The sequence below is a fragment of the Tachysurus vachellii genome, chromosome 17 (assembly GCF_030014155.1).
Source record: "Tachysurus vachellii isolate PV-2020 chromosome 17, HZAU_Pvac_v1, whole genome shotgun sequence".
Classification (NCBI taxonomy): domain Eukaryota; kingdom Metazoa; phylum Chordata; class Actinopteri; order Siluriformes; family Bagridae; genus Tachysurus; species Tachysurus vachellii.
Window position 1 is genome coordinate 2153286 of NC_083476.1, and position 22405 is coordinate 2175690.

The 22405-nt window shown below is 38.3% G+C and overlaps 1 protein-coding gene across 2 annotated transcripts; it reads right to left on the reverse strand.

Moving 5' to 3' along the window:
- Positions 1–6483: 6483 nt before the first annotated feature.
- On the reverse strand, positions 6484–18920 carry LOC132860130 (programmed cell death 1 ligand 1-like). 2 transcript variants are annotated; one of them, XM_060891215.1, is made up of 8 exons: positions 18767–18920; positions 14795–14852; positions 14267–14617; positions 12567–12851; positions 11373–11480; positions 10421–10495; positions 8793–8846; positions 6484–7783 (listed from the first exon to the last, which is right to left on the reverse strand). In XM_060891215.1, coding segments are annotated over exons 2-8 (927 nt in total). In that variant the 5' UTR covers positions 14847–14852; positions 18767–18920; the 3' UTR covers positions 6484–7781. The 2 variants fall into 2 exon arrangements, with proteins under 2 accessions (XP_060747198.1, XP_060747199.1); XM_060891216.1 differs by lacking the exon at positions 8793–8846.
- Between the last annotated feature and the right edge of the window lie 3485 nt (positions 18921–22405).

The window sequence follows — 22405 nt, forward strand, 5'->3', positions numbered from 1 at the left end:
GTACCAATACGTTGTCGGCGGCATGTGGTCAGAAAGGGTGCCAATACTTTTTTGGGTGCAAGTGGGTAGATACTGTAGGGTGCCAATACATTTTGGAGGCAAGTAATCAGAAGAAATAGCAATAGCTGGGAAAGCAGTGAAGGACGAGCTCTTGAATCTGCTGATGAACTAAATCATGGGATATAAAGCACATGACGGTGTGAAGTGGAAATGGAACAGAAATGTTTGACATCCTTTTTTTAAAAACAGGATATTTAAGAGGAAAATAAAGCCTGGATTTTGTCCGTTGTGTCACGTCATGCTGAGGATGTTAGTTGTGTTTGTTTGTGACTAAATCCGATCTAAAGCCACCTTGGATGTGGTCCTGTTTTTCGCTTCGTCTGGGTCGTCTTTTAAAAAAAGAATATTCTTGTTGCATAAAGTGAATTCAAACAACACCGTTAGGTTCGTTTCAGTGAACACATCAGTGCGATTCTGTAGAAAAAAAAACATTTTGTGGTTATTCGAGATCTTCCACTCAGAGATGGGGGACTCGAGTCATATGACTTGACTTGAGTCAGACTTAAGTCTCAAATTCGAGACTTGAGACTTGCTTGACAAATATTAAAAAAAGACTCAACTTGACTTTGACTTGACATTCATGACTTGAGACTTGACTCAGACTTGAGTTAAACGACTCGGAGATGGGGGACTCGACTTGACTCGAGTCAGACTTAAGTCGCAAATTTGAGACTTGAGACTTGCTTGACATATATTAAAAAAGACCGACTTGACTCGAGTCAGACTTAAGTCGCAAATTTGAGACTTGAGACTTGCTTGACAAATAGTAAAAAAAGACTCGACTTGACTTGACATTCATGACTTGAGACTTACTTGTGACTTGCACATGTGTGACTTACTCCCACCTCTGCTTCCACTCCATCGTGGACTTCAAACTATGACTTCGTGATGGAGCTTTGTGCACTTTGTCGCACTGGAACAGAGAAGGAAACGTGCAAAGCTACAGCACACAAAAGACAAGGCACAAGGCCCAAATGTTGTATGTGTGTCATGCTATAAAAAATTTCATGAGACTAACACGAGACTCCACCTTAATTTCCTTGTTGTGACAATAAAGGTTCCAGATCCTTCCAGTAGATACTTGAAAATATGTGCCTTCATATATGTAAATTATTTCCATGGTAAAAGAATGTGGGGGAAATTTATGGTAACATGCTTAAAACATATATGTGTACGATATAAAATAATCCCGTATGCTGTGAGGCAGCGGATCTCAGAGTTTATGCAGCCAGAGTGACAACACGCCGTATTTTATTCTCATTTATGTGACAGAAATATGCTTGGTCACTTCAGGTACAAGGAAGTAGAGAAAAAATGAGACAGTCAGGTGTTTTTGTGTGTGTGTGTGTGTGTGTGTGTGTGTGTGGGGAATCCCTTTTCCTGGTTCCTTATCATTCATGTACAGTTCAGTAAACCTGCCTGTAAGGATCTCATAATAAACAAGGAAGAAAATAATGACTGTACTGTGACTGTAACCTTAAAAATAGCCCCAAGACATGATATCTTGGATGTCTGATATCAGCGCAGTGGCTCATGGGGAAGCGATTGCTCTAAATTTTCATTCATTCATTCATGCATTTATTTCTTACCGCTTATCCGAACTACCTCGGGTCACGGGGAGCCTGTGCCTATCTCAGGCGTCATCGGGCATCAAGGCAGGATACACCCTGGACGGAGTGCCAACCCATCACAGGGCACACACACTCACACTCTCATTCACTCACGCAATCACACACTACGGACAATTTTCCAGAGATGCCACTCAACCTACCATGCATGTCTTTGGACCGGGGAAGGAAACCGGAGTACCCGGAGGAAACCCCCAAGGCACGGGGAGAACATGCAAACTCCACACACACAAGGTGGAGGCGGGAATCGACCCCCCAACCCTGGAGGTGTGAGGCGAACGTGCTAACCACTAAGCCACCGTGCCCCCCTGTTCTAAATTCTGTTCTGTCTAAATGATGTTTTATTGTATACAATGATAATAAAGTACCTTACCTTAAGGCGCTGGTGTAGTGACCCGGAAGGCTGTGAGCTCAAATCCCAGGAACACCAAGGTGCCACTGCTGGACCCCAGAAAAGCCTCAAAAACCTTAACCCAATAATACAATTTATATCATAGCAGCTTTTAATACCGGTTTCCGATTGGGCAGGTCTGGAGGTGTTCATTCCTTTTCTGTAACAGCAGCTCTGACGGTAATTTCGAACATGGTGTCTATCCCAGAGGATTCGTGGTACAAGCTGGGAGACACTCTGGATGGTGTGAGAACCCATCTCATGTCACAATCACACACATATACTGGCACCCATTCACACACTACAGACAATTTAGTCATATTAATCCTCCTAAAACACACATCTTTGGAAACCACAGAGGAAACCCCTGAAGCATGGCGAGAACACTGAAACTCCATGCACACAAGACAGTACCGGTGATCGAGCCTCCAACCCTGGAGGTGCAAGGAAAACCTCATGTTATTGTTTCTATAGCAACAGCTTACACAGGGATTTGTATGTTTTTGGACTTGTTTATTTAGCATTTAATGAAGGAGTCTCCAGTGTCAGCACTTTGTAACAGTCAGTAGATTTTCTGTGTTGGAAAATTTTCTAGATAGAATAATATGTACTGTCATGGTGTAAAGAGAAAAAAAAAGAAGTGTACTGTATTTTCCTTTTATAGCAATAGTGTATTTTCACTGCTTACATACATAATAGGTTTTTAAATCCAGTGTGTGCATTCATGAGAAAGAGGCAGTCTGTGGTTTTTATTATTTTTATTATTTATTTAAGCTTCTTACCGTAAAGGAAATACCTCGCATTTCACCGCACTGTTCTAAATGAAGTGACACATCACATCGAGTTCCTCTTTCCTGTGTATAACTCGCTGATTCAGCACTTTAAAAACCAACAGTCGAACGAAGGTCATACGCTTTTGACAGTAACCTTGCAGTCTGATCATGTGTTTAAAAAAGTTGTTTGTTGTTTTGCAGGTAAAAAGTTATACTTATGACAGCATGCATGCTGAGTTCAAGATTTAAGAATCTCAGCATGTTTTCTGTTGAGCTCAGATGCCAACCAGAGAAAAGATCTAGCTGCAGTCAGCAAATTACGGAAAGTCCCATACAGTCCACTGACCGTAAATTCAGCCCAAAGTTAACATGTGCTTCCTTTCATGCCTCCAATTAGAGAAGCCCTGTGTTGACCAATACAGTTAGTTTCTCTTTACTCTTTTGCTTTAGATAAGGGAACCGATGTATGCTGTTCACATACAGAGGGGAATTTGTCTTCTCTGCCACCATTAAACATTTAATACGAACATGTACACATGTACCAAAAACATATCATTCTGCATTCTGTGAGGTTTTGCTTTGCTAAATCGCCTCTATATATACATATATATATATATACATGTATATATATATATATATATATATATACATGTATATATATATATATATATATACATGTATATATATATATACATAAAGAGTAAAGAGCACAGTGAGCCATGAAAAACAAAACACTTTATATTAATAAAGTATATAATTAAATATGGGATGTGGTAGCTCAGTGGTTAATGTTCAACTACTGATTGTAGTTGTCACTGGTTACTGGTTAACCAGTAGGTCACTGGTTCGAATCCTGGGTCCACCCACTGCAGGGCCCCTGAGCAAAGCCCTTGACCATCAATTGCTCAAGTGTATAATCTCACTCTCACTCTCTCACTCACTTTCTACCGCTTATCCGAACTACCTCGGGTCACGGGGAGCCTGTGCCTATCTCAGGCGTCATCGGGCATCAAGGCAGGATACACCCTGGACGGAGTGCCAACCCATTGCAGGGCAGGGTGTATAATCTGAAATAAAAAAATGTAAGACACTCTAGATAAGAGTGTCTGCTAAATGCTGTAAATGTTAAACGGAATATTTACTGCACTGCTCTTTGCAGGTGCAAACAATCAGGCCGGGAATCGTTTTTGTACAAAATGAAACTTTGAGTAAGAAGTGAATGTTATTCCCTGTTGTGCTTTTGTTTCACATTCATCAGTACGATGCTGCCGCGCAACACTGAAAGTCAATCACGACCCAAGCATCATTCTTACGTGCACCGATTGTCGAACACGTACTATAAGGACAAGATAAATGTAAAAAAAAAAAAGGTTTTTTGTGTTTTTGTGTTTTGTTTGGTTTTTGTTTTGTGTTTTGTGGTTCATTTGGTTTTTGTTTTGTGTTTTGTTTGGATTTTGTTTTGTGTTTTGTTTTGCGCTTTGTGTTTTGTTTGGTTTTTGTTGTGTGTTTTGTTTGGTTTTTGTTTTGTGTTTTGTTTTGTGCTTTGTGTTTTGTTTGGTGTTTTGTTTGCTGTTTGTTTTGTGTTTTGTGTTTCATTTGGTTTTTGTTTTTTGTTTTGTGTGGATTTTGTTTGGTGTTTGTTTTGTGTTTTGTGTTTTGTTTGTTTTTTGTTTTGTGTTTTGTTTGGATTTTGTTTTGTGTTTTGTTTTGTGCTTTGTTTGGTTTTTGTTTTGTGCTTTGTGTTTTGTTTGGTTTTTGTTTTGTGTTTTGTTAGGTGTTTTGTTTAGATTTAGTTTTTTTCCTCGTTTTTCGCCCTTTGACGAAATCATACATTTTCAAGTCATATCTGTTTTGAACGACAGTAAAACCGCACGGTAATAAATAAACATTTTAATTTGTATTTGTGGGTTTGTTGGATTCATATATTTTGATATGACATGACTTTATTTTATTTTTACAGATATTCCAGAAAAATATAAGATGTTGCTGTTTTGCTTCACTTTTTTTTTAAAACCTCACAATAACGTGACGAATCACGTGATACTAATAACGTTTCACAAAAATCTCTTTTCCAAAATTGATACCAAATCGTTGAAACACAAAATTCACAAAAATACTAAATATAGCAAGGATAAAGTATAAGACACAGTCAGGACATTTTGTTATATTTTACTGGTACACATTGGCACATTTTCTACAGATGTGTCTGATGTCTTTTCTCTTATATCCAATCCACCGTTTTGTTTTACTCTCTCCTGGTAACTGTACGTATGCTCGCCCCGTCAGAGCTCTCGATACACTTATGAATTAATTTCGTGTTTAATCAGGACACAAGGTAAAGATTTTTAAACCTGTTTCTACCTGTAAAGTCTATCAGATCATAACATGTTTTAGGCTTTAGGCTTTTTTTTCCAGCTAAACAGCTGATCAATGATGGGAAGTGAATAATAATAATGCAGAGTTATATAATGAGATTAGAAATTTCCCTTTTTACCCTTGATTTGTTTACATTAGTCTACATTAAGCCAAAAATCTCAAAAGATTTGCAGCTACTGAGATAGAGTATTTATGTGTAAAACTAACTTACCGACTATATTTAGAATGAGTTATTTCTTTACGACTGCTACTGATATTTTGGTTGTTTTTGGAGCTTTTTTCCTCTAATCGCTCAAACAACAAAACAAAACAATAGTGTACAAAAAGTCATGGATAGAAATGTTTGGGATTTCTTCAATTCATTTTTATCATTAATTATTATAGACTGACTTGAATTCAATCTATTCGATCCAAGTAATTAGGCAAAGAACTTTATTAATGATTCCTGGAAGCATATTAAAGCACTTCAACACACACACACACACACACACACACACACTCAAACACACACCGGATTTATTTCCCGGATGAAGTATTTCTGAGAAAAACCTCAGTACATATTAATGGATTGTGGCTTCCTTTGTACTCGCATACATAAACGGCTAAAACCGTCACTAGCAAAGTCGCTATTAAGCTATATAAAGTGTTCTGTGCCTCATTACTGGTATATCCATGCTTTACAATTACAATGACACATCCTTTAGTCTTTGACCTTGCACAACACAAAATACTTGCTTCTGTATTCAGACTCTAGTGACAAATAGCATTTCTGGGAAGTCTGCAGAAATATACAGAAAGTGAAAGTAAAACGACTCTTAATCCCATAAGCATTTGGTCAGATTTTAACCTGAATCCATTATAATCTTAACGATCCTGACTAAACATGTAATTATTTACAGATACAACGACGCACCTGTCCACGTGTCCATACGTGAAAACGTATAGAAAGCTTACGCGGGAGATCGAACAATTTTTAATTGGTTGTGACAAAGGTCAAAGGTTTATGTATGTCATGATGTTTGTAATAATGTTAATGGATGGTAAACAAAGCATAAGGCTATTATCTCGGCTCAGTGAAACGGAAAGCGACATGAACACAAGAACTGGAGTTTGCGTGTCTGCACACAAGCCTAGGATCACCGCATGACACCAAAGGTACTGACATTAAACTATGGAGCGGTGGATCTGATGGACAAATCTGGGTTTTAAAGGCCAACAGTAAAGTTTGTATACAAGATACAGGGAAAAATATCTATTAAAGACATATAGCAAACATACGTTTTATTACACACAAAACATCTCATATTTCATCATAGAAATAAAACAGTACAAGACTTCAATGCAGTGTTTTCCTCACTTGGCTAAGAGAAGTTGGCTTGTCATTTAATCCTGGCTGAAACTGTGCAACAATACGAGAGAAAGGAAACGGAAATGCAAACCTCACGCTCAGTACAGACGTGTCTGTGTGAATCTCTATATCTATATCTATTTCTATACATTTAAACTATAATACAGAATTATACAGAAAGCTAGATTTATAAATACTGCTTCGGTACACATGAAAAAACATCAAGAGACTCCGAGAGTTCTGACTTTTGATTCAAGCGAAAAAAGTGCCGTTAAAAGATTTAAAATATGTATAGAATTTTAAAAAATGTATATTACAAAAGATATTGTACAAAATATTACAAAAACTGACTAAACAGGACATGAAACAACTGGTTAAGAAAAGATTAGAGTTAAAAAAATAAATATATAAATTTAACATACAGTCAGCTACGGGTTTGTTGGCGTGGTACTGTACTGTAGGTACCGTATCGGTACGTTTATTGTACACGTGTGCAACATGGGACGAAGAATCGCAACAACAGCGGTAAATTGAGATTGGTATGATGTCACAAGTCAGCAAGTCCATCAATCGACTAACGATGATGCGTGTGGTCTGTCGTTTCTACGCTTCCAACTTGCTCTAAGTTCCCGTTTAATGTTTGGGCACACGGTAGAAGGTGAAGCGGAGATATCCAGTGTGTATGTGTGTGTGTATGTGTGTAGCCGGTACAGTTAATCAGTGACGCTAGTACAAGAAAGCTTAGCGCACAGAAGAGTTGAGAAAAAAATTCATTTCCATGAATCCATTGAGTAAAGACACGAAACCTATTGAGATGATTCGGAGAGGCAGAGTTTAAAGCTTGATTAACTTCCTGTCGCAGAATGCAGCGCTTTCCAGGATACGTTGTGACACCATCGCTCTTGCAGGAAGTGACCAGTTTCCTGCCTACTTCCAAATATCCATCCAGGATGAGGAAACTGTCTGTTTAATAGAAGAATGTCGCTGAGATTTTCTGCAGTTCTTCTCCTTCTAGGGTCTTGGAGTTGAAATCCCTTTCAGCTCCTATGAAGTCTTGGAAACTCTCTGGAACTCTCAGATGAGGAAAAGGTCTTAAATAAAGTAGTTACACGAAGAGGAAACCAGTCTTTGCTTTTTTTTTTTCCTGGTTCCTTATTTCCCGTCTTGAAGTAGGTGTTTCCTCAGGTCTGGGAGGTGCTGGTTTTCTCTGTAATGTTTACAATTGCTTAAGTTAATTATCTAGGAAATTAATACCGACTTGACAGGTAAAGCAACTTGTTACAAAAGCATGAGGCAAACAAACACCACAGGAAGTTTTTAAATCATTAACAGTAACTTGCAAAAGTTTTCACCCCCATTACACCTGAGATGTCATGAATCAACACAATATAATATATAATAGAATGCCATAACTATTTATCTCTATTGCTTTAAAATTTCTTCATTAATCAAGGTCCATCACAGTGAAGCATGGTAGCGGTAGAACCGAGCGGCCTCTTGGTTGCTTCTCAGATTAATGCCCACTTCTTCTGGTCACTGGTTTTTGGTGGACAGACATATTTGGTAATCTATTTTTTTTTTTTTTTATAAATGGTGCTTTATATGTGAAAGTAAAAAACATTTGTAAACTATATTGAGAATTGACCCACTCCTTAAATCTTAGGATTCGTCTGGAGGTTGTCGACAATGAGCGCGAGAGTCTGATTAATTACCAACGAACATGATTGTTCTCTCCTGATCCACTCTAAACTGTGACGGCTGAATGACTCATATCATCAGAATCCTCCTGGACATACTTTTGCTACTTTAAAGGATATTTTTATGCCTTAATGTTCTAACTTTAGCGCTCATACAGTACTTCAATTAGGTTACAGCACTTAACATGCATTCTTTCATGATTTTTTATCTCTCATCTAGAGCGGAAAAAATGCCGTATTCATGCAGAAGGATATGTGGGCGTGTGAAACTGTTGTTTCTCACAACTTGCATATTTCCTGTTGTTCCATTTCACGCTGGAAATAAAAAGCCTTTATATTCAGATCGTTGGAAAGCGAGGGTGTGGGGTAAGGGGTTAAACGAACACAAAATGTCAGACGCCTCAAAACGATTTATACCGAGAAAAAACATGAGCTGGCATTCAGACTCTGAATTTCAGAGGTGAAGGAAATGTATGTCTAAGTGTCAGATTGCTAAAGGAAAAGCTCGAGAATACTTACACTCTGACGTAAAAGTAAGGGAATCGACTCTGGAATCTGATTTTGGAAGTAAATCTGAAGGACAGAGGGGGAAAACAATGAATAATAGAGTAGTTAGTATAGTTAGGGTCAGTTTTATACCAACCAGGTTCAGATTCTCAAGGTGACAGCCACAGGTTTATATAGCATTAATGCGCTTCTTCTAACACCTGAGTGTTACTATAGTAACAGTATAGTACTGCTATATTCGACGGGGCTTTTACGGGTTGGAACGGATTAGAAATAGGAGTCTGATTTGACACATAATTACGTACATAAAGAAAACATTATCATATTAAAAATAATGAAATGACTACAGCACGACCAAATATGGTCATCCACCAAAAATCAGTGGCCCGATAAGGAGGTCACGATGTCAGAAAAACAACCAAGAGTCCAAAGATAAGTTTCAGCACGATGCTACCACCACCATGCTTCACTGTGCTGAGCGATGACGGCTGATACGGTTGGTTAAAGTTTGTGTTGAGCAGATTTTACTTAACAATTATGGAAGTTACTGTTTTCTAAAAAGTTCTCAAATTGTGGTCAGGGAATCCCAAGGGGTTTGTTATGACAGACACGTGTCATTTCTTTTTTTTCTTAGGCTTGATAGCTGTGGAGATCTTCATGAACTACCGAATGTAGATTAAGGGACAGTGATAAGAACAGTTCACTTAAATTGGATTTTAGGCCAGTATTAAAAATATTTTGGTTTGCAGAAACAGTAAAAAAAAAAAACAAAAGGGTCGGTAGGTAGGTCTATATTATTTTTTTCAAGTTTCAATGTAAAAAAAAAAAAAGAACAATTTTGGTGATGGTGATTACGTAGGTACGACTTTAAACAAATTAGCATATCGTGACATCACTGACGTCTTAACGCAAATTTACAACCGGCAAGTCGGTCGGACTTAAAGCAAAAAAAAACTAAAATAATTTGAGTCGGTCCTAAATTGACAGGGTCGGTCGGGTTACGGCAAACAAGAATATTTTTAAGGATGGCCTGATTTCTTTATTTTTTTTGTAATTCTCGTCGTCGTCTTTCTTTGGAATCTAGAAGCTTTGAAATCTAAAAGATTAAATATATATCAAATACATAATAATGAACTAAAAATGTTAAAGCGCTCGTGATATCATTAATATCTCCATTACATTTTCAAAGTGTATATGTAACGGTACATTCACCGAACGTATTAGCTATATTATTATAGCTAATTATAAAAAAAAAAAAAAAAAAGGAAAAATTTTAATATAAATAAATAAATAAATAAATAAATAAATAAATAAGCAAACAAACAAATAAATAAATAAAATAAAATAAATAAAATAAAATAAAATAAAATAAAATAAAATAAAATAAATTAAAAAAGGTTTATTTAGCGAGGCTTGGCAAATCCATTCAGGATGAAGTCGATATTAAAACTGATATAAGTTCTCTGTGTCGACAGCAAACCTCTTTTGAGCTGAGTTGGAGTGGGTGAGTCAGAGTCAGGGATGTTGAAGTGTTTGAGGTTTCGATAAGAATCACTCACGCGTACTGTGTAGTGTAGCGCTTTTTCCCCCCCATCCTTCAGTTTGACCGTAATTCCATCAATCTATTCATCTATACTTACTGTCAGCTGACGTCACTCTCCCGTTTTGACCATGAGATTCACATACGACCGCGGACGTATCCAGACGCGTATGCTCTGTGAAAAGAAATGATTCAGTCAAAGACATGAAACGAATAGTGTGAAAGAAAAGAGCGGATATTTCTCATTACTACGTTTTTCCTAATAAGCTGATTCATCTGATAGAACGATCGAGGATTCGGGAACACACATGGTTACACAAGTGAACTTCCTGACCGTATAGTACGCAGTTATAGAAGGGAAATCATTGGGTTCCTGTCACGGTTTCTTCCTCATATCACCTCAGGGAATTTTTCCTCTTCACAAATATATAAATTTAAAATGTATATCCTGAATTTATGTATGTCTGTAAAGCTGCTTTGTGTCGTAATGTCCATTAATATACTGTACAAATAAAGTGAATGAGATCGAATGCATGCTATCGGGACGCGAGAGGAACCCGGAGGAAACCCTCAGAGACGCTGCCTAACTCTTGGTATGAACATAAGCCTGTATTGCATCTCATGGGAATTCCCAGTGACCTCTGGAGTCCTGGTCATGCAGGTAACTGGCTTCTCTTATCATGTATACACGGTACCTTGTGGTCATATAAAGCCAAGATAAAAAAAATCTGTCATGTCCTAATGACAATGCAGAAAAGTCTATAGAAAGAACCTTAAATTACAGTTGTCTATTTGAAATCTCGCAAAGAGGAACTAAAAATAGTGGTGCACCGAGGGGGAAAACTGATATACACGCAACACAAAAAACCCCAGTTAAAAAATGTGGTGGGAAATAAGAATAATAATAAGACTACGCTAACCATAGAAAGGAGTGACATGCGTACGGATCAGAGCGACGGATCACGAACGTACGTTTTATGAATAGACAATAAATCGCAACAGCAGATTAAATGGGAAAGAAAAGGAAGAAAGAAAACAATAGAGAGACAAACCTTTCTTTCTCCTTCGCAGAAACAGCAGGGCAAAGGCTAAACCCACGCACATCACGACCAAAATGGCTGCGTATCCTGCGGTCCATTTACTCGTCTCACTAATTTCATCTGGAAAGAAATAGGTGACTTAAATACAAGGGAACTGGATCATTTATTTTCTGAATATTATTGAGGAATAAACTAAGAGATTGTTATGGTAAACCAATCTCTTTGTACGTCACGTAATATACGTCTTTTGCTTTAGAATTCGACGTTAGCTAAAGATCGCTAATTCCTTTGCTTGTTTTTTAGCTTTATTCTGTATTAAACAGGAAAAGGAAACTGACTCGTTATTGAACTTGGTATGATAGAGCCCAATACCGAATATATATATATATATATATTATATGCTACAAATGTCAGCTTGTTGCTGGTCAGATTAATTAGCATGTACCAAAGACATCTAAGCTTTGCATGTAAAGCTAAGACAACACGTTAAAGGCGCTAACCAGACTCGGAAATACTTTTTACCTCAGAAAATCAGGCAGAAGCTTTGCTACTAAAGTTGTGCTTCTTTAGACTTCTTTAGAAAAAGATAATAATCAGACCATGATAACCTTTCTGTTGGAATTGATATCACTTCCTGATAAACGCTTTTCGTTACCCAACGCTACAGGTGAAGTCCCACTGTGATCAAATAAACATCCCACGCTACAAACCTCACAATTGTGGTTTAGTGTGTTGGCAAGTATATGTGAGCATGGCTTGGAAATACACATGAGTCATGAATGAATTTCATGAAATGATTTAGAATTCTCTGTTCATGATTTTATGCTTTGCCTTATAAGGATATCCGTTACTAGAAAAAAAAAAAAAGCTAAGAATGAAGACAAACTTCACTAGAAGGATTTCACTAGAAGATGAAGAATAAAGCCGCCCTATGACTGTTCATGCTTTTGCAATTCAACACAAATAGCTTAAAGCACTCAACAGCACTCAACTTAAGATACTCATCAGCACTTTCAAACCACTTCGCTCAAAAGAACTCAGTTCAAACCACACGGAGGAACTTAGCTCTTCTTTGCGTACTGGTGCTTGTTGTGTACTACAGATGCATGACTTCAGACTAGCTACCTAACTAACCAGATCATTTTACCTGCATTTCATTACAAACGCTACAAGTTCACTGTTTGAGATGCTGTCCTTTGCACCCACCTGGGATAACGAACGTAGCCTTCTGGCTCGTTTTGCCATCGTCGGTCACGTAGGAACATGTGTAATTGTCCGTGTCGTATGTCACGGCTAATCTGCTGGTGACGACAAAGAAGCCGTCGCTGTTTTGAACCTGGCTGTTTTCTGAGCGGTTTGTCAGATATGGCGCATTGAACTTGCTGTTGCTCCAAGTGACATGAGCCAACGGGAAGCCTTGTGACTCGCAGGAAAGCTCCACCTCCTTTTTGCTTATTGTCCTGAAGGTCTTCTTAATCGGCGTATATGGTGCTGGAGAACAAAAGTATCATAATATGATGAAACTGAAGTGTGTTACGCTTACAATTTGAGAAAGAAAAAGATTTCACAGGACAAATCTGCTCAAAAAAACCCACAAATTATTAAACCATAAAACTTTGAATCTTGAAACCTGTAGGTTTTTTTTTGTTGTCATCTGATCTAACCTGAACATAACATTCTATACTTTAAAGAGTACCGAATTGTTTGTTGGTCCAAACATGCCTTTAAAGACCATTTCTAAAGGATCGTCTTCATTTCTTCAAGAAAAACCTGGTGTTGTTTGATTGCAACCTACGAAGTGAACCATTCATTCATTCATTCATTCATTCATTCATTCATTCATCTTCTACCGCTTATCCGAACTACCTCGGGTCACGGGGAGCCTGTGCCTATCTCAGGCGTCATCAGGCATCAAGACAGGATACACCCTGGACGGAGTGCCAACCCATCACAGGGCACGCACACACTCTCATTCACTCACACAATCACACACTACGGACAATTTTCCAGAGATGCCAATCAACCTACCATGCATGTCTTTGGACCGAGGAAACCGGAGTTCCCGGAGGAAACCCCCGAGGCACGGGGAGAACATGCAAACTGTGTGAGGTGAACGTGCTAACCACTAAACCACCGTGCCCCACTGAAGTGAACCAAAATTGCAATATTTTATTTATGATTTGCATTCTATGTGCTAAAGAACTGATGTGTTCTTAGACACAGAGACACAATACACACATTTCTAGTACAATTTCCAATGACTTTGGAGTGTTTGCATGCTTGACTTAAATAAAAAAACGCTCCGTTGACGGTTACAATCCCTTTTTTTGACCATGTTCCAGTTCTCACCACTCTAACATGTCCCTAGATAAATATTAAATGTTTTTCCTACTACATCCTTTATGTTTTAAATCGATTGAGCAGCCAATTGAGCGAAGGAGACAACATGAACCATAGACCCATTGAGCCATATGATTGGCAAGTTGTCAAATCCCATCAGTAATCATGTTCCACTCCTCTTTAAAAAAGCCATGGTTATGGAAAGTTAAAGGCCTGGGGTTATGCACCGTGTGAAAAGACCTTTTGATACTCTGTTCCCTTTTAAATCTGCTTCCTGTCAAATTTCTTCCTCAAATCTTCTCAGGGATTTTTTTTTCCTACACCGCTGTTGTCTCTTGCTTTTTTATTAGGGATCTAATCTACAATAATCTACATCCGGATTTCTGTAAAGCTTTTTTTGTGATTTATGAGCTTTATGCAAACTGTTTAATAGGTCAAATAAACCCCACACTAAATATTTTAGTCAGATAAACAGGAAATTCGGAACATTCTGACATATCTCTTGTTTGGGGTGGATACCATAGAGATGTGAGTTTAGTTTCGTTTTTCCGAGTAAACCGACTCACCTCGGACGTTGAGCTGCGTCTGCTTGTAGTCACCCTCGCCCTGGATCACAATGCACTGATAGGTTCCCGAGTCGTTCGGACGAAGCCGGGAGATCTCGATTACGGCCCGAAAGTTCTCCAGTTCCTCCCTCAGGAGCCGTACCCGTGACTTGTAGTGCTGGTTGGTGAAGTTGGGTTTCTCATGTCCCTTATCCAGCTGATAGACGTCCAGAGTCGGTAGTGGGTCGATGCGCTTCCAAATGACAGATACACGTGAAACGCTGGGGATGTGTGAAAACCGGCATCCCATCATGACCTTATCGTGGACTTCTCCATCGTAGGACTTTTGCTCCGACTCCACAACAAAGAGAGCTACCGAAGTAACAAGGAGAACATCAATCAAACAAAAAAAGTTTCTCTAAAAATACATTTCTTTCACCAATGTGAATTTAACAACGCTTTCAACTGAGTGTGGTTTATATAAAGCAGAAGAAAAAGAGACTTCAGCCAATTTAATTAAAAGCAATGTGTATGAGATGCGCATCGTACCCTGGAGACATGGCCATGTGGCAAGGATCAGCATAAATATTTCACCCCTCATTGGAACCTGTATTTAAAAAAAAAAGAAAATAAATAAATAAATAAATATATACAATCACACAGACATTACAGAGTAATCTGGGAAAGTCACAAATATCTGTTGGATTTTTGTTATATTAGTCATCCAAAATACAGGCTTGTTGACTCGGGGTCTGCTGACAGCCAGTGAATTAGCTGCAAGAGAGAAGATTTCAGTTCCTCATTTTAATTTCCCACTGAAGCAGTTTAGCATTTGTGCTGAGTCATTGTTGATTATACCATAATTACAAAGCAAAAAAGTCTGCGATAAAGCAACGAGAATCTGGAAGCTGACTGGAGCTGGATCGCACCGATCCTCTAAGTTCATTAAAACCCTTAAAGAGATCAAATTAAATTAGCCATCATTTCCATGCTATCTATCATTTAAAGAATGCATGTGACTATAATTTGTTTATATTATATATATATATATTACTGAAATCAGGCTTTTCTGAACTGAAAAATAAACAGTGTGTTGTTTTTCACGAGTATAACATTTTACAATTTTGATTATAGCGTGAAATTCACATAAGCTAGCAAGGTTTTGGATAAAAGGAATACGCATAGCAACAACAACAACAACATATACAACAATACAAGCCAAAGCCAGAAAACAAACACAGATAAAGCTCTTGTCATGATCAATTTTCGCTGACTCGAAATTCTATTGTTTAATTTTTTTTTAAAAATCACTTACGAACTTCATTGTATCAACGACGTATCAACGTTTAGTCACTGACGCAAAAATGAATATTATGGCTCCTGCTGCAGGCCTGTAACACTGCCTTCAGATCAGGTGATGCACAGGTCTACAGCCTCCTCAACCTGAGTAGGAGCATCATAACGGCTAAGCACTGCTATAAGCTAAAGGTAAACAGATACTTCTCCAACTCTGACCCCAGACACATGTGGCAGGCCATCAGCGACTCTAAGCCCAGCAACTTCCCCATCGACTAAAGACGTCTCATTTTTGAACGAGCTAAATGACTTTTATGCTCGCTTCAACAGTAACAACAGAGAGATGGCCATTAAAACCAAACCCTCTGAAACCCACCAGCCCCTCACCCTCACCTCCTCTGATGTACGGTATATGCTGCACTGTGCAGGATCAACTTACACAAGGCTGCTGGACCAGATGGCATCCCTTGGCATGTGCTTAGAGCATGTAAGCCCAGACCTCAGCATATCAGGTCAGCCCAAATCTGTTCTGCCTTAACACAGGTGTACCACAGGGCTGTGTGCTGAGTCCATTCCTCTATTCCCTCTGGATCTAATTCCATAATCAAGTTTGCTGACGACACCACAGTAATTAGCCTCATTACCAACAGCAATTAGACAGCCTTCAGGGAAGAGGTACAGCATCTGGCCACATGGTGTGCTAACAACAACGTGCTCCTTAACACCAGCGAAACAAAGGAGCTCGTCAAGGACTTCAGGAGGTAAAGAGTTGGCACACATGCCATTATCTACTTCAACAAGCTGCCAGTTGAACGTGTCTCCAGCTTCAAGTTCCTGGGGATCCACAGCACTCGAGCTTGCAGCATTCCTAAAGACTCCTCTCACCCTGCCCATAGATTGTTTGTCCCCCTTCCCTCCGGAAGGCACTTTAGGAGCCTCCGGACAAAAACCAATAGACTGAAGAACAGCTTTGTCCCAAGGGCTCTCACCTTACTGAGCTCTGCCTCCCGGTGACCTCCCACCCCTGTGTATTATGTCAATATCCCCTGTATATTTATCTGTATAATACATAATATATAACACCATGTATATTACATGTCTATAGAACCCAACCTGTATATCTTGTATATCCATAACATATTCATCTGTATATTATCCTGTTCATACTGTAAATACTGTACATCTTGCATTTGCTGCTTATTGCACTTCTGGTTAGATTTCTGCATTTCGTTGCTTCGTACTTGTACGTGTGTAATGACAATAAAGTTACATTTAATCTAATCTAATTTAAATCTTTAATATAATACTCTCATTGAATCTACAGTCTCTGAGCATTGGTTCACAACTTCAGGAACTATTTGCTCTGATCGGGGAATAAACAAAGCTTTGCGTTTTCTCAGGTTTACTCAGAGACAACCTGAGCAGAACTTCCCATATTCTCTTGGGGACAAAGGCATGATGAATTTCATGCATGTGATGCTTCTCTTGCACAGTTCATTAATTAGAAGAGAACTTATGCAAAATATATATATATATCAGGTGACTCCAACATTTCATTAGCAAACTTCTGATCCAAAGAAATGAAATAAACAAGGCTACATGTCTAATCTCTGTTCGGTGAATATTAGAGTCAGTGATAATCACATTACACTAGCGGACATGTCTGGGCTGTGTCTGGTCTCAGGATTACTCACAGACTCAAACGCTGCCTGTGTTATCATGGTTGAACATGATGAAAGTCAAAACCAGAAGCTCTGTTGGAAAACAATGATGTGGCAGTTACAAAACCTGCCATCAGATATGAGGAAAATGTCACATAAATCATACAGCTCAGCAGTTTCCTCTGTTATAAAGTCTGCCTTCTCTCAGCTTTAGGTTTCATGGTGGGATCCTGAGCTTGGTGGTAGTGTTGCATGCATGGGTTCTTTTTTTTTAATATTATTTTTCCAGGTTATTTTCTGTTCCTCAAACATGCAGGTAGACAGATCTAATCTGTACCTACAGGTGTGAATGTGTCCTATATCCTATATAACGTGAATTATCCCACCAAATCACTAGGACCCACCGTGACCATGAACGATTTGTAGACTGTATATTTAAACAAGTGGAACTAAACCCTTGTATAGAACTGTACAGTGTGGTTTATATCATGTTCAGATACAGACTATGTTTATACGAAGCACACCTACAACCTCTTTGGCAAACATCTTGGCTCATGAAAGGATCTCATTGTGTATTCAGATATGTTTTAACAAATATGAGGTTTCCACAGCCAAGGGGAAAGAATGGACAAAGAAACAAGATGATTTCATTCCCAAGAGCACACTCTTGTGATTCATGGAGGTTGTGAACAATATCCTCACCATACCAGCTGAAAAGATTTACTATAATAGATATTGCAGAATTTCAGAAAGGTTTTGGTTTGTCCTCCTGCATTAACCCCTTAAAAACTATCATACTGGTAAGAAAGCTTTATTTATTTATTTATTTTCCAGAAAGTGTGTTCTAACATGTTCATATCAAATATATTACACTACAGAATATAGACACTACAGTCTCTTATATGTTATTGTCTGTCTAGACTTCAGTACAAATCCTTTAGACGTTCTTAGCTTCAAATTTCCTAAAAATCTTCTCCAAGGTCTGTGCAGTGGAACTTTAATCCTCAACACAGACAACGTTTTTGTAAATCATATATCATAATATCTGTGTTGTCTCTCTGATGGATCCCTTAAAGAAGCCTACAAAGAAACTGTTTAGATCCCTGGAGACACTTTGGATCCTAAGAGGTACTTGGTGTCCTTTACGACCTGTATGGACCATAAAATTCAATAACCTGTTAATCAGGAGAAGAGTTCTACAGAAATATTGTTTCATCTTCCAGGGAAGTCTAACGCTCACACACACACTCACACACACACACGCTCACACACACACGCTCACACGAGCGCGCGCGCATCCAACTAAACAAGATAAGATGAACCAGAACAACAAGTATTGAGACAGCAGAAAGAACTAAAAGTAGAAAAAGAGACGAAGTGTGTGCATCTAGATAAGGAGACACTTACGAGGTTTGAATACATTACTGAATCGTTATAATGCATAATAGAAGTAATATAAATGTTAATACTGCAACAAAACATCTGGATTCACTCCAGATGATGTTAGTGCGCATTTAAAAAAGGAAAGACAGAGAAAAGAGGACTAAATGCACAGAAATCGTACCGTTCTGTAGCTCGTTATCGTAAATCCTCGGAGTCAGAATCTGTTAATGAACTTGTGAAGTTTGCAGAATTATTTTTCTGAGGCATAGCGTCAGTGCGACTGCGGAGAAAATGTGAACAACGGAGGGGAACAGACTGTAGAGTTTACTGGTAAACTCCGCCTTCTAGAGAACACACACATACACACTCACACACACATACACTCACACACACATACACTCACACACATGCACACTGACACGCACGCACACACACTCACACACATGTACACTCACACGCACACACACACACACACACGCACACACACACACACACACATGCACACTCACACGCACACACACACACACACATGCACACTCACACGCACGCACACGCACACACGCTGAGTGATACAGAGAGAGAGAGAGAGAGAGAGAGAGAGAGAGAGAGATACAAAGAGAGAGTGATACAGAGAGAAAGAGAGATAGAAAGAGAGAGACAGAGAGAGACAGAGAGATACACAGAGACAGACAGACAGACAGACAGACAGACAGAGATACAAAGAGAGAGTGATACAGAGAGAAAGAGAGAGACAGAGAGATACACAGAGACAGACAGACAGACAGACAGACAGACAGACAGAGAGATAGATAGATAGAGAGAGAGACACAGAAAGAGATACACAGAGAGACAGACAGACAGAGAGAGATACAAAGAGAGTGATGCCGAGAGAAAGAGAGATAGATAGAGAGACAGAAAGAGATACACAGAGAGACAGACAGACAGAGAGAGAGAGACAAAAAGAGAGTGATACAGAGAGAAAGAGATAGAGAGAGAGACAGAAAGAGATACACAGAGAGAGAGAAAGAGAGAGACAAAAAGAGAGTGATACAGAGAGATAGAGAGAGAGAGACAGAAAGAGATACACAGAGAGACAGACAGACAGACAGAGAGAAAGAGAGAGAGAGACAAAAAGAGAGTGATACAGAGAGATAGAGAGAGAGACAGAAAGAGATACACAGGGAGAGAGAAAGAGAGAGACAAAAAGAGAGTGATACAGAGAGATAGAGAGAGAGAGACAGAAAGAGATACACAGAGAGACAGACAGACAGAGAGAGAGAGACAAAAAGAGAGTGATACAGAGAGATAGAGAGAGAGATAATCAGAGAGAGAGAGAGAGAGAGAAATTTCCATGATTTCCACAAATCCCAACGTAATTTTATGACGTCATTATGCAATAGAAAACAGCCTTTATTGTAATTGTATAGCTGCGGTAATTGCACCGCCCCATTTAGAGTCAGTTATTATTGCACCTAGTGGTTAAAATCGGAACTACAACCAAATCTGTTAGAGGCTCATTGGGTCTGAAGGGTCACAAACAAGACAATTAACTATGTTTAACTTTTCTCCACATATTTTGTCAGTGGCAATGGATTAAACATCGTTAAAGTCCTTAGTTATCAACATGAACCGATTTGATAGCTCGTCGTTTTCAGACTTTTTCCTGATTAAAAATCATTTTATCGGAAAAGGTTTGATCTACGCTGTTATCTAGCTAGCTTCGTAACTAGCTATTATGTTAATGAGCCTTTAGATTGCAATCATCATTAATCAGAAACAATCATAATCGCACCAATTACTGTACTTATAAAATTAATATGCAGTAGATTCAGTAAAGGTGTAATGAAATATTTACCGCAACCTTACTACAGAGAGCTGACATGTCATGTGTCATGTCAGTAATGTCAGTAATGTCATCTCTACTGCTGTCGCTGTCACCTGGTTCGTCACCTCACTGATTGGTGTGCAGCGAGTTTGTCCAAGTTCATCCAATTCTTCCTGATGCTCAGCTGCATATTGTTGAAAAATCCACTAGATATTTGTCTGTAGCATCAGTCAAGCGTGATAGCCTGTAGGTTATGTTACTATGACAACATAAACAAGTCATTGATCTGAAACACACACACACACACACACACACACACACACACACACACACACACACACACACACACACACACAGGTTGTTCTGAAGGACACTTGATCTACATCATGGTTTCACCCAAACGGTCACCTGGTTTTAGTTATATCCAAGTTGGAGCTGGAGTCTAAAATTAACCTTAAACCAGCCCACAAACTGAGAGAAGTCATTTCGATGTAAGCAGTTTGGTATATTTTGAGTTGGTGTGAAAGTTTAAAGTGTAATGAAACTAGCATGATGTAAAACAAAACTTTTATAGGACCCAGTAGGAGCAAAAAAACTCAGTTGGAGTTCATTCACAGATCATTTTATTCTGTCTCCCTTTTTGACTCTCGATCTGGATTTTCCATAAATCTCATAAGGCTTGTACTTCTACTTCTCTTCATCGTAATATGACAGATCAGGTTTGTTAGATTAACGAAACCATGGCACAGCATGGCGTCTCTAGAACTGGAAATGAGAACCACGGCTCAGAGCATCACTTCCAGTGGCGAGTGTTGAGGTTTAACCCTGAACTCAGAGGCGTAGCCGAGCGGTGACGTCAGGTTCGAAATATTTTAGACAGTCCCAAATTCTGACCTCGGTGATATCACAATGAAAACCTCAGGAGAAAAATGAATAGATCGGGATTAATAAAGATGTAAATTCCCTCGTGTTACTGGCACGATAGCTTGAATCATTTGGTGTGATAGACACATAGTGACATTTTTTTCTATGTTAAAGTAAAGCCCCTATTTAACAAATAAATTACACAATTATGGGATTATTTCTATAGACGAAGTTATAGAAGGTTCATTGTTGACATTTTTGGCAAAAAGTAAAACAAGCCTTTTTTTTTTTAGATAAATTCATGACATATTCATACAATAATAATAATAATAATAATAATAATAATAATAATAATAATAATAATAATAATAAATACTAAATAATAAATAATAAGAATACTACTACTACTACTACTAATAATAATAATAAATAGTAAATAATAAATAATAATAATAATAATAATTATAATAAGATCTTGCCATCTGTTACACACTTTATGACAGTCATGTGACAAAATAATGACCATTATTATTATTTATACCATAATTTCATGTAAAGGAAGCTCCCTTTTTTTTTGTAAGATCTCAATTTTGTCCAAAGTTTAACACTCTAACACATTAAAGACATAATAAGGACATTATCTCTATAAGTAATCGAGATTTTTTTTTTCATTTTTTTAAACAAACACTTAAATGAGACAATACATGTATATATTTCTTTATTCAGGCTATTTGAACTGATCTTAACACTGTAACATACACTTGACATGATAATGACATTTCTTTCTACAGCTAAATGAACACACACCTTTTTTTCAGCTTATAACAGAGAAATGAATCAATAACGCCATATTTACTAAAGCTAAAGTAAAGCTTGTTCGTAACACCGTTAACTTTCACAGCACAGGACTGACAGTTCGTTGTGTGTCTAAACACATCATAAATCGTTCGTTGTGTGTCATAACACACCAACAAATTCTGCAGATTCTGATGAATTAACACCTATGTCCATCTGAACACAGATGAGCTGTGAAAGAGGTCATTCAGAGCTCTAGGTGATACAATGCTGAATGAATCACACTCTTTTGCCAGTTTTACAAGCTCAAAAATCCAAAATGTTCATCTGTCTCAT